This window comes from Penicillium daleae (assembly GCF_028827525.1).
Source record: "Penicillium daleae strain IBT 16125 chromosome Unknown utg000002l_segment0_segment0, whole genome shotgun sequence".
NCBI lineage: Eukaryota > Fungi > Ascomycota > Eurotiomycetes > Eurotiales > Aspergillaceae > Penicillium > Penicillium daleae.
The window spans coordinates 6,294,259-6,307,215 of record NW_026623150.1 but is presented as its reverse complement, the minus strand read 5'-3'; the positions used below and the strand labels follow the sequence as shown (position 1 = coordinate 6,307,215).

The following is a 12,957-nucleotide window of genomic DNA, read 5'->3' as shown; positions in this document are numbered from 1 at the left end:
TCTCACATGTCAGTAAACCAAGGCTTAGGAACAAGCAAAGCTCTAGAGCCATAAAAGCTAAGACATTAAAAGCGCGGAGAAGCGAAGGCTAAGTCCATGGAGGACTCCACAAGTCAGTAGATCTCCGACGCAAAGCGTGAAGTAAGTAGCAGTGTACTAAGCCGAAAAAAGAGCCACACAACCGAACCGAGCCAGTCAACGATAGGAAACGTACACAGAAGCCAAGAATGAAGCCCTAAAGCCCTAGAACCATAACAGCTAAGACGGATAGAGAAAGCAGACAACCAACGAGAACACGTCTTGGCGGCCAAAATCGACGAATCAAGCGGCGAGAATCGGGGAGGGTTTTGCAGTACGAACGCAGCCAAAGTTTGCGGGCAGCTCGCGGAGGGTAGTAACCCCTTCACTCGTTCCTCGTTTCAGGGCAATAGATGTCCGTTTTTCTATAACATAAAATACTGTATCTTACGAGAAACACGTGAAACGCCTGCAACCTCATACCCCTTCCCGGTGTCTGCCTACCTGGTCGTAGGCATTCATTCACTCAGTGTGTGGAGTGTAGCCCGGGGTGGTTCGCGCAACATGGCACCGAGACTAGCCCCTTCAAAGCTACAGTTTAATCGTGATATGGATACAGAGCCAGTCTCTAACCACGTCTCAAATGGCTGAAGAAGCTGAATGCAGCGAGCGTACAATCAAAAATGTTCGCAGAAACTTGCGGCAGTTTGGAAACGTCCACGCGCCCCCAAATGGAATCGGCCGGCGACGAACCATAACGCCATCGATGCTAGAAGCACTGTGCGAACACTTAGTCGGATGAGATCGCCGACTTCCTTTGGGATGAATTGAAAGCTATTCCTCTGGCCATTCACTAGGTGTTGTCACAATTGGCTGGGCAATCAGGGTCCAGAACTCCGCCGCGAAAGTATCAGATGCCTCCGACAGCCATATGTACCAGTCATCAGGGGATGTGCCATAGCTCATTCCAGTCACACGCAATACATCGCCAACAAAATCCCTTTGAACATCCCCACTGCTCTAAGTGCACCACTCGTTCGTACCAAATATATCCAATTTCACCCTAGCAGCTTTAAGATCATTTAGCCAGGCTCTAATAACTGAATTCAAGACTCCCGTATCAACGCACGGACATTGAATAGACTTGGAAAATGATACTTGCCACGCAAGAATTCCCTCTATAAATGCGAGAAATAGAGTTTTGTGGTCAACAACTAGGTGGATATCTATACCAGCGCGCAAGATATCGAAGAAAAGGTTGCTCTATGAGTCGCGAAAGGTTTGTTGGGTTGTTTGGTGACTATCTGACAAGTATCTCACGAATGTCTGGTACTTATATGGAAGGACAAGATGCTGCCTTCGATGACACCTACTCAAGGCAGTTAGATCTCTGCCTAGTTGTTTTGCGATACAATGAACGAGCGTCGTTTCTCTCGAAGTCATAGGCAAATAACATTTCGTTTGAAGTTCGTTGGCTTTCAAAGGGTCTGTACCAAGAATAGCACGGATTAAAGTAGGAATATGGCAAGCATTTGAAGCGTCGAATGAAATTCGAGCAGCCACCTCCACACAGGTCGCCTGCGGCATTTTGTAGAACCAGGGACAGCAGTGTTATTGTAAAAATCTGAATTCCTCATCCGATCCGTAAAACTCGGATAGTACCCCGTTGACCACATCTTGGGGACTCCCATAGACGAGGTCTTTTGAATTTTTGAGTAAAACACGTAGATATGGTAAAAGCGGATAGTCCTCATTCGATGGTGCGAGCTTTCTAATCCATAGAGCAAGACGAAGGGGTGTCAATCGGCGTGGATAATCTTCGATAAATGGATCTGCCCCTTCATTAAGAAGAAATTCCACAACCTTTTCATTCCTATCTCGGCAGACTGCATCCTAGTGCTCGTTAAGCATATGGGTGACGGAATTTTGAGTGATTGGAAACTTACATAGAGCAGAGTATGGTTTCCATTTCGGTGAAGAGCTGAAAGTTGCCCTAAGGCAAAAAGATTCCGAAGAATTTCTATCTTCCCTTCCCTGACTAATCTGTCAACCCCAGCATTCCAAGGAATTTCAGTGTAAGTTCGGAACGTAAAGTCCTATCCGCCAGAAGCTTGTATGCCACATATCTCCAAAACCTAAGACGATATCCAGTATGGTAAACTCAGACGCTAAACAGAACTGCTTTTTCGAGCATCGCTCTTTGTTATTCTTTTCGACGTTCCGGCTGGCATTCCCGTTATGTCTAAACAACAATCTGCAAAAATATTAGCTCAATCTAATATAAGCAAGTAATAAAGAAGACCAACTATGCGATTTGGAATGAGCCTTTATAGTTTCTGTCGTTGAGGAAATAACATCACGCTCTCTTATTCTCTCCGCAATTAAATCTGGTTGGACTTGAATGAGTGCTCTGCATATATTAGCCCCGGTCCTTGGTTCTACATCTTGAGTGTAGAGATACCTTGTATAACATTGCTGAGATAGCATTAATAAGCGGATAACGTTCTGCAATCTTGATCTATGTTTTTCTATTCTCCCTCGGCGGAACACTACCTTCGCAGCTTTATAGGACTTGCGTAGCCGGTTCGACGAATTAACGTCTTGCATGAGATCCTTGCACAATGCATCCATATCTTCAGCAGCCCTCTTGTAGAAGTAAAAGCTTTGCAAAGCGTGTTGACTGCCCTGAAGAGATGATGCGATAGGCTCTCGTGATATGTCCACCTCAATATCAGCCATTATAGTTTCAAAGACCTCAGCTTCTCCCAGAAACCATTGGAGATCATTGGATGTATCACGAAATTGGTCCTAGTAGTCTTTGAGTGTCCGAATTGACTTCCCAACCTGGACCACAAGGGTCGCGAATGTGACGGCACCTGACACTACCCCGATTACTTCCGCCATCGTGACAGTGATTGAAAAAATTGATTAGTCCGCCAAAATGGGAGTTTAATAAAAACAAATATTGCTTGTCTATGAAACTTTCCAACAATATTCGAGGGCAGGCGCTTTTTATTTATGGGGCAATGATTGAGATTAGGTTGTATGATTCGTTTCGCCCCACTGTTTACCTACGTTGCTATATTTAGCCCCGGGCGCCAAAGGAGGAGGGACGGGCTGACAACCAGTCGATTGGGTTCATTTAGCGCCCTCCATAAGGCCTTCATTTGTTTCTGCTTCTTCCGCTGAAGGAGAACGGGAGCGTAGCTCTCTCGTGCCATAGTGCCGCACAAGACCAGAAAAGCCCCGGATGCGATGGATGTTGAGTAGAATGCCCAGCGCCACGTCGAAAATACAGCTTGACAGGGGGTTTATAAAGAAGTAACTTGCTTTAGACTAGCGTGTTTCAGGATAGGGTTCGGAAAACGATCTGCGAGTATATGCGGGGGAATCTGTTTTCGAATATGGCAGTAAACAAATTATACAACAAATGATTTACAGTATATCAAGATGAGGAATTGATGTACTGGCTTGTACTGAGGATTTCCAATAGAATCAGTCCATTGATTAAGGTAAGTGTGGCTAAATACTCTTTTGAGTCTGTATCATCCAGTTGCGGTGTATTACGGCGCCATTTTTCCGATCTAACCCGAATACTATACGAATGCTTAGGGAATTGGATAGACGATGAACAGCCTATCCCACAAGGATTTAGCGGTATTTGACTACTCCTTCCGTTCGACAATTTACTTTATGTATAGTAACCGTTTTTTCAAGTCTGCCGTACTAACCCAAATTGCGTGCAACATCTGATTTATTCCTAGGGATATCCCTCTTTTACATAGACCTGCGACTATGTCTCAGATTCCTAGGCTGAGCGATTAGAAACTGAATAGCACTAGTACATAAAAAGACAGAATATCTCAAGATGACTAGTTACAGGGATTCTCGAATTTGCCTTGACCAGTTCCAACTGAGACTGTCTTTCTTGGCCGGGAGCCCCACTGCTAAGGTCTTAGCGCAGATCATTCATTGGGCCCGTAACAGAAAGTTGCCGTCCGCTGTAATGTGCCCCTTAGCTAGTACAACGACCATCAACGTGTAACCAACACTGAAAGTGTACGACGTATTCTTTCGGAAGGAGAGATACAATACTGTACAAGGCTTCATTACCTAATTGATGATCCACGTTAAGGTCTTGGTAGTGGGGCCAAAGGAGTCTCAGCGTGAACTAGGCAACATACTGTAATTTCGAGAATCCCTATACTGCAGTCTTCCCATTTTCCTTTCTATTGTTAATCTGAACTTTGCAAGATACCTGATTACCTATTTTGTGGACTAAATACAGCAACAAAACAGCTCAATCATACATGCCAGCAAAGCTCCAAAAGAAAAACCCACCCTAAACTATGCCGCTGTAAATATGTGCTGCCCCAAGTTTGCAAAAATTCCAAATCTTTGCAATATTGCCTTGATTGCGCCGGTCATAAGCCCGTAAATAACGGTAGTACTTATTGTTACAGCTATAATAAAAAATTATAGCCAGCTACACTACGGTCAAAAATTATAATTAGCTTCGTTAGGAGGGTGAATATACTAGATAGGAGATAATAAGAAATATCCTCCCCTATAAAAATATTAAAGTAGTGATTCTAAAGATAACGGTTGCAGACGAGAATATAAGTCTAAGAATATTAGCTAAAATAGACTATCGAGCGATAGACTGATATCTACCTAAAGCTTTGCTTCCGATACCAGGGATCAGGGTAGATACTTCGGGGGAAGCCTTGCTAAATAAATCGGTAATGTTGAAGGAAAATAAGGTACTTAGATTAGAATAATAGGTAGCCTTATTATTATATCCTTCACAATACCCTAACAGTCCGACGGAGTAGTAGCTAGAGAGATTAGATTTAAGACTACTAGAGATCTCTTATATAGAATTGTTAATATCACTCGCTGCCGTTTAGGCGGCTATAGAAGCCTATATAACACTAGTCTCTGTAGAGCTTATAATATTACCTCCTGTACTCGTGATTTCCGATATAACCGTAGCCGAGTCTAGGCCGCCGACCGAGATCTCTCGGCGAAGAGTAAAGTCAATAGTAGAGAACGAAGACAGGTTCACCTATAAATACTCAGTTTAATTCTCAAAAAGCTATCGCGTGGTATAAACCTTCATAAAATATAAGTTACTAGGAGAAGAAGTAGACGTGCACCTAGAGAACACAATCGCTAAGCAGATCAAAGAACCGGTAGACAAGGCCAAGGGAAGGTATTTTAAGACTTGCCCTAATATAGCTAAATCTTATAACGTTAATCCGTTAGTGTGCAGTCTCTATAAGGAAAGCAATCCGTGTTTCTAGCCGACTAAATCGGCTAACGATAGGAGGCAGCCATTTTAAATATCTTTAATAGATCCCACTCTCTAATATATACTATTGCAGTATTTAGGGAGGGGAAAAGACCCTATACCCCTTGTCGTAGAGTTGCGAGTCTACTAGGAAATCCTTGTCCTCTAAATAATTATTAGAGTAAGAGACGACAACCAAACTCGCCCCAATTTTCAAGTCTACAAAGTAGCAGGCGACAAAATCATATCGGCGGGAAAGGGTTTAGTTTATTAGAGGCCTTATTAGCGCGGGGTCGGTCTCCACTTGTCGCTATTTACTACGTACACGTTTTAGTATTCTACTACCTTCACAATTAGGGGCGGTAATTCCTTCTTCCGTCTAGGGCTAACCACACAAAGCAATAAAAGGCCTAAAAAGGACTTTGAACATATATCCTCCCCCTGCATAAAAGTTTGCACGGTTAGTTAGTGGTACAAAAAGCTACCTATAGAAAAGCAGGTCGCTTAGCCAAGTTTTCTTGATTTTAAGGCGGATTAACTTTACTACTGTTCCTATAAGTCAATAATAGTGTCGTAGTTTCTTATATAGAGGAACTATGAACTACGTCTAAGTCGTTGGAAATATTACAATCTATAGGGCCTGCGACACTATTTTAGTGTCGTATAGTTATATTGTAGCTTTTAGTCATTCTCGAAATCGCCCTGACTAATACACGTAGTGAAACGATTTTCTGACCTTACTGCTAAGGCCTTAGCATAGGTTAATAACTAAGCGAATCTCCTTTGATTAAGAGTATATACAGTGGTACAGTACATCCCTTATTTTATGACAGTCCTTAGATTTATAACAAGAAAAGAGTTGCTCTAAGTGTGACGATCGAGGACGAGCTGGAGTGAAGGGTCGAGTGGTGAACTGGTCAAATTGGTGTTTGACGGAAGGTTCCTTTAGCCTACAACAAAAAAGGCTTCCACGCGGTAGATAGAACCTCTTCTTCTTTTCTCCCCTAGATTTAGTTGCTTCGTTGAATGCACCGATTTAGACCCTCTCCTCTCGCTTGGCTGTAACACTAAGTGTATTAGTCAAGGCGATTTTGAGAATGGCTGTAAGAGCCACAATAACACTATTCTCGGTCTGATATGCCTCTACAATCCTTACTATAATTTCTTTTCCTCTAGAATTGCTTACTATACGATAAGGGAGGACTGTAGATACCGTAAGGCTAATATCGAGGAAGACTGTATTAAATCATAGACCGGTGGTTAGCTTATGTACCGGCGCTTATTAGAATCTTCTACGCTATCAGCGTAGTACTCAAGATCGCCTATTAGCGGCCAATGTTGGATAGTATACCAAAAACTACGACTATTCTATATAATAGTAGGTCTGCACTACAGACAACTCAGAACCCAAGGAACAGGTCCGAGAGACTGTCTTATATCCTTTAATACTATATATCCGAGTATCACTTCTGCAGAGGCAAGGGGAACTTTCGGATCCAGTCTTGCAAATAGGTCGTATCGCTATAAACATAATCGGACTCGTTATACTTATCAATTAGCTTCTTGATATTGTGATTAAAGTCCTTCATAGCTACCTTCCAGATATACTAGCTATAGTCACCCCGCTATAGGCGCGGCATCGTGGTAACTTTCGTATATAATGCACCAGGTAGTCCTTTCTCTGAGATAGGCGTTTAAGGGTTAATAGATACTCTGTGGCAGGTATAGAAGGACTCAAGCCTAGCCTAGTCGTTCAAGTACCGGCGCAAGTACAATCCGACTGCCTTAGCAAATTCAGTATTGAGGTTGTAGATCGCCTGAATTGCTTTCAAGCGAAATCAATACATGCAGATAAAAACGTACCATTCTCTTCCAGGTATGGCGATGAATGCATGCTCATCGGTGATTAACTGGATGACCCGGCGATGTCATCTCCAGGGGATGAAATAAAGAAGGAGTTCTCCTCAACAACGAGAGGGAAGACACCCCTAAGTAATTCCGGTGGCAGTTGCAACTCTCACTTCTCCCAGTAATATGGAGATATACTCCTGTCGGCGTCATAAAGAAAGCAGGCGGAAAGTTGATATACGGTGGTACCTGTGATCGAGCGTCTAGCAGCCTACCGGTCATAAATGGCCGTATGGCCAGTCTCGAGCAATGTACCTTCTTATTGGTATATACCTATTGTCAAGACTTGGTTAGAGCAGGCTAGTACGAGATATAGCGGAGCGAGGCAGGACGACGAGGAAGACATACCTTATTAAGCCATATTTCAAAAGGTGGCCGCTGGTCTTCTTCGCTCTACTGCCGTTCCTGTTTGCCGCGGTCTATGACAGACTAGCGGAGACTTGTTTGAGGGAGCGCATTTTGAGAACTCGAGTTCTGAGTGGCACACCGCGTGAGGAAAGGAGAGGAAGAGGATGGATCATATATTTGATACAGAGTAGAAGTAGAAGAGGCCTGAAGGATGACGGCAAACTGCGGGACTTTATAGCAAAGTCTGCCAGGGTAGCTCCAGGACTGATTCAGGTTAGACAAAGCCACCAAACGGCAATCGCCAGCATGTCTGGAGATAGAAGGGAATTTCCTTCACTTCGCTGACAGCCAAAACGGCCTACGCCTTCTCTATAAGTATACATTGCTTGACTAGGAAATAAGAGATAAAGGAATCTTGCATTAGTAGCACCGTGGCATCCAGAAAAACCCAACCCAATCAATAAATTTCGCCGATCCATCCATTAACGATGAAAGAATAACGTGATACAAAAGCGCGGTAACATACACGGGCCACAGAAGAGGAGGGAGGCAAGAGTTCAATCAAAAGCAGGAAAAAATACGCCACTCCAAAGCCAACACAGACGGCCCTTGTGAGACTAGCACAGCAGCCTACCAGTAACGATAGACTGTTGTCAAATGGGCTGTCAACAAGTCAGAATAAGGGATATAACCACGGAGAAAGCCACCGTGCCAAAGTCTGCTCCACAGGCAGAAACATAGAAAGTTGAAGAAAATTGGAAATCTGACTCCAGAATCATCAGATCGAAGAACAGAAATGAGGGTATGTTCAAAATCTTAACCACCGAAAAGGAAATTTCGCGACGCGACAGTCATAGCACATCACATGCGAACGAGAAGCGTAAACCAGTGGGCATAGTCGGCCACCTTACTCCAGCCCATCGAGGGTCTCAAGTTCTTTGGCCTCCTCGTAATCGTCGAACTCCAGGCCGGCATCGCGGCAGCGCTGAAGCCACTTGGCGGCGATGGCATTGCGCCGGCTGATCTCTTGCTTCAACTTCTGGTTGGAAGCGCTGATCTCATTGATGGCATGGTTAGCCGTGAGACTGTGTTGCTCAAACCGCTCATCGATGTTCTTCTTCTCTTCTTGGAGCTGGCAAATATATTCGATGGCGCGCTGCAGAATGGCACCCTTGTTCTTGTCGCAGTTTGGTACGAGACGGGCAATCTGGTTGATTCCCTCGTTGATAGCTTCACGTCGTCGCCGCTCAACTAAAGACTGGATTAGTCAAAGGAAGATTTTGGAGTCCGCAGGTACGAGGGGATATGACTTACCCTCTTTGTGGTTGTTCTTCCGAATCTGGTGCCACTCGGGAGACCCGACAGTGGGCTTCTGGTTCATACTTTGCGCTTCACGGGCAGCGTACACCGCGGCAGCAGTAGAGTTGTGGTTGTGGGGGCCAGGAATAGGCCCCTGACCCATATCATCCCCAAAGTTCAACCCCTGTGTAAGGTTGTTCGCATCGAAGGCGGCAGCATCCGGAGGTGGGGGATACTTGTGCTGGGGAGCATGTGCCGCGAGCGCGGCTTTCGCATTAGCAGTAAGCGCATTGTCATCAGAAAGTCCATTCTGTGGGCCAACGTGCTGAAGAATTTGTTGGTCGATGTTCAACTCGGACCCTGCGTTACCGAGGCCGTGGTCGTAGCCAATCGAGTGGCCGAAGTTGTGTTGGTTGTCCGGCATGCTACCGTTGCTGCCGTGTGACGAGCGATTCAGACGCTGTGGATCGTGGCCAAGATCATCGGAGCCCTCGCGCTTGCGCTTGCCGCCTGCGCCGTCCGGGCTGTTCATTGTGGGATCGGACATGGTCTACACTCAAGAGTCCTGAAGCGCGGCGAGAAGGTTAGTCATCGAAGGCGAACCAGCAGAAAAGCCTCGGAGGGCAAAGCAATGACTTGTAAAAAGGGAAGAATGAGCAAGATGCATGGTTAGTACACGAATGCTAGGTCGCGCCCTCCCTCGGTATGATCGATGATCTGCCTCGGGGTAAACAGACCAAACACGCGAAGCCGACGCGCCCCGAAAGCAGGTTTCCTCCTCCTCACGGGCGGGCGGAACAGATGCAGCTGGGTGCATCACGGTCGGAGACCTCCCAGGGAACGACAGTGACGCGATCAAACTTCTTCACAGCTTGAGACTGTCATGGACTGCCCCGCCAACGACGTCGCAAGGACCTCAGAGGCGCGTCATGGCTGGGGGCGTTGACAAGTCGAGAGGGTGATCGCCTGTTCAGCAGGGAGGAGGGGAAATGGCATCAGGGAGGGCGGCCAAGGGGCCAGCGCTCGCGTTGAGAAAAGCGCACATCGTGAAGCCATGCAGCGGGGAGGAGATAGCAGGGACCGATGGGAGTTGTTACCTTGGATGATCCTATCTATCACCTGACAGGAAGTCACCTGCCACGGACAATAACAGACCGGAAGTCACGTTGTTCGCGATGTCGAAACTCGGAAAAACGAAATGGAACCCCCAAATGATAGGGGAAAGAAAGTTGAGCGAGGAGACTGTAGGAGATCAGATCCGTTCGACCATGAAACAAAACCAGGCGATTTTACATGGAAACAGGGATGTTCTTTAGGGATGTTGAGCGACCAAGTCGAGAGGGACTGCTCACGTGGAAGAGGGAGGAGGTGCGCGAGTAGTGGGGGAGGCGACAGCGACCAACAGTGCAGAACCACGGGAAGGATCACCTGACCGCCGACGTCGTCCTTATGTCAGCAGGAGAACTGCTTCAATGGCGTTCCAACCAAAAAACAATCGGAACTGAATATTGCATCTACTAATGATATTCCAGGAAAAAGGCATCTCTCTGTCATTATCCAACATTCAAGACCATTTCTCAAGTTCATCCTCATCGCCCTTCAAGTCCTGCGTACTTTTCTCCCCTTTTCGTCAGGTGCTGGGATCCCGTGCCCCTCGCACACACTGCGACTCTGCCCGCTGATTGGGCGAGGAAGTGCAAATCACGTGCGAGTCGCCCAGCCCAGCCCCGCACGGGCCACCGATCGGCCTGACTTGGAAACGGCTGTGGACTGGTGAATCTCAAAGACATGCTCATCTCATTTCATACCGGACGAGTGCTTCTATCTCGATAGACACTCGAATAACGGGCTAGTCATGCGAGCCGACTAACTAAATGGGATCTGATATCCCGTCATCATGCAACGCAGGGATGCATACCATCGTCTACCCTGCACCCCGGCCAGACTTAATCTCTGATCCAATGCACGACGGGCATTTACTACTACCGCAGTACATACATACATACCGTAGTAGCGCATCACATGTAGACGAGATATCACACTCGAATTCTTGCACACGTTCCCCTCCCTCCACCCTCCATAATCCATAATCCTCCTACTGCGCGAGGGTTACACCCGTCCGTCCTTTTCTCTGCGACCCTTAACTCCTATTTACTCCGTACTGCGTCAAACTACGTCACCTTGGTCATCCCGTCGAGTCTGGCCCAGGTAGTAAGATCGCCCGGTCATGCGACCGCCGATGGAAATAAGGTGTGCCAGGCGGTTGCTGCAGAAGTCGATCTCCCAGAGGATCATCCTGGTCTCTGGCGAGTAGGCGATCGACGGGTGAATCCGGAGATATTGCATTCTGGATGGAGGGGTGTACGATATAGCAGTATTCTGGATTTAAAATCGACATCATTAGGATACGCTGGACTAAAGATCCATACAATTTACGTAGTATATATGGACATAGCTGTCTCTACTCCGTACTGTCGGGGGTATCAATACGCTTCCCTAATCAGAGACTCAACCCACGATAGGCGCGCTTCCCAGGCAAAGAAGGCAACCCTAGACCTTGACCTTGACGCAATCTGATATTTACTTGGTATCCGTGTCAAGATGTCTCACATCTCACCCCGATCCCTCAGAGTCTTCACCCGAACTCTCCTCCTCCTCCTTCCCACCACCCCCTCTCCTCCTCAACCCAAACACCATTTTCGGCTCTGCCGTAGTATCCGCAAAACAAATCCCTTCCTCCCCCGCCCCCAGCAGATCCCAGCAGGCGATCTTCGCCTCCACAGGAGCCTCGCCCTCCTCCCCGCCGTCAATCCCATCCCGGACACCCCCAACCCGTGACCCAGATCCCGATCGAGACCTCAGACGAGCCCGCTGCGTCACCGCAATGACGGCGCTCGTCCCCGCATACCGCGCCGGTGGCTTGGTATCATCTGCCGCCGGCTCCTCCCCGGCGCGATTGGCAAAGATAATCACGGTCCTCTTGGTCCCGGCCTCCGTCGAGGCGCCGTGGCTGTCGGTGTGGCGGTCGATATCCCCCGCGTGCCGCACTTTCTTCTCTAGTAGAGGCATAAACCGGTTTAGCCAGTAGCTGAATGTGTCCATATCGGGCTTGCCGTTCAGTGCAATGATATCCTCTTTGCTCATTAGTGTCAACCAGGCCATCGATACGATAACCAGCTGTGAGCCTGAGTCGAGGACGCGGGTGGCGAATTCGTAGGCTGTATAGGGTGCTTCGAACTTGTAGGGATTGATGTCCATACAGATACCGAAGGAGGTAGGTACTTCATGCTGGTCTGGGGTCGCTGTGGTCATAGACTCGGTCTTGGGGTCGTTGCGCGTAAATGCCAGCTTGCGGAATCCTTGCTCCACGCTGCCTTCAGCGGCCCAGGTCTCATCCGTAAAGTACAGAAAACTCTTGCGGTAGTTGTGGATTACTGCGCCCGTTTCATCGACCACCAGGAGCGAGTTGTAGTACTTGGGAGACTCTGCCTCATTAGTACCGTTCTCAATCTCCGGGTAGCCGATGCAGACTTTGCAATGCAGGCGTTTGGCAGTATCGCGCGCCCATGTTGCGCTGGGGCCTGCGCCAGCAGGCTCAAGATATGGTTTGATGGCCTCCTTGGAGGGGAAGTTGTATCCTGGAAGCTAGCGTCAGCGAGTTGTGCATTTGCGAGCCGACCGGATCAGATAGAAACGAAAGGTATGAGAGGGCGCAAAAAATACTTGCTCTACTCATCCCCGTTAAGACATACCCGTCAAAGCCAGTTCCGGCAATACCAGGATATCAGGACGCAGAAGGTCTATCCCAATCCCAATCCCTTGAGTTTGTCCGTCGAGGGAGATATGCTTGCCCGTTTTAAGCAACTCATTGGCCTTATTGATGTTCCCCTCAACATCGCCCAGCTTCGGGGCAAATTGCAGCGTCGCGATTCTCATCCCCAGCAGACGGGATCTTGAAAACCCTCTCGACAGACCTGGACTTTGCTGCTTATTTAGAAAACAGCTTCGACGATACAGATTGATGAAAACAGCGCCAGCTGATGATTTGAACCCTGGACTCGCCCGAAAGGCAAGTGTCCCGAGCGGCCGAA

At 47.4% G+C, this 12,957-nt stretch overlaps 5 protein-coding genes across 5 annotated transcripts; all 5 read right to left on the bottom strand.

Annotated features, from left to right (window-relative positions):
• Positions 1–1,038: 1,038 nt before the first annotated feature.
• Positions 1,039–1,605, bottom strand: N7458_003156 (uncharacterized protein; the record flags this gene model as incomplete). The annotated part of the gene is made up of 2 exons (XM_056906539.1): positions 1,039–1,281; positions 1,339–1,605. 2 exons carry the CDS (start codon positions 1,603–1,605, stop codon positions 1,039–1,041), a joined length of 510 nt encoding a protein of 169 aa, XP_056770646.1.
• Positions 1,606–1,629: 24 nt separating this feature from the next.
• On the bottom strand, positions 1,630–2,922 carry N7458_003155 (ankyrin repeat domain-containing protein; the record flags this gene model as incomplete). The annotated part of the gene is made up of 5 exons (XM_056906538.1): positions 1,630–1,911; positions 1,965–2,114; positions 2,193–2,272; positions 2,325–2,826; positions 2,863–2,922. 5 exons carry the CDS (start codon positions 2,920–2,922, stop codon positions 1,630–1,632), a joined length of 1,074 nt encoding a protein of 357 aa, XP_056770645.1.
• Positions 2,923–8,474: 5,552 nt separating this feature from the next.
• On the bottom strand, positions 8,475–9,413 carry N7458_003154 (basic helix-loop-helix domain-containing protein; the record flags this gene model as incomplete). Its single annotated transcript, XM_056906537.1, has 2 exons — positions 8,475–8,818; positions 8,882–9,413. The coding sequence occupies 2 exons, from the start codon at positions 9,411–9,413 to the stop codon at positions 8,475–8,477; spliced, it is 876 nt and encodes a 291-aa protein (XP_056770644.1).
• Positions 9,414–11,032: 1,619 nt separating this feature from the next.
• Positions 11,033–11,212, bottom strand: N7458_003153 (uncharacterized protein; the record flags this gene model as incomplete). The annotated part of the gene is made up of 1 exon (XM_056906536.1): positions 11,033–11,212. The coding sequence occupies one exon, from the start codon at positions 11,210–11,212 to the stop codon at positions 11,033–11,035; it is 180 nt and encodes a 59-aa protein (XP_056770643.1).
• A 267-nt stretch (positions 11,213–11,479) lies between these two features.
• On the bottom strand, positions 11,480–12,802 carry N7458_003152 (putative protein N-terminal asparagine amidohydrolase; the record flags this gene model as incomplete). Its single annotated transcript, XM_056906535.1, has 2 exons — positions 11,480–12,504; positions 12,619–12,802. The coding sequence occupies 2 exons, from the start codon at positions 12,800–12,802 to the stop codon at positions 11,480–11,482; spliced, it is 1,209 nt and encodes a 402-aa protein (XP_056770642.1).
• Positions 12,803–12,957: the final 155 nt, after the last annotated feature.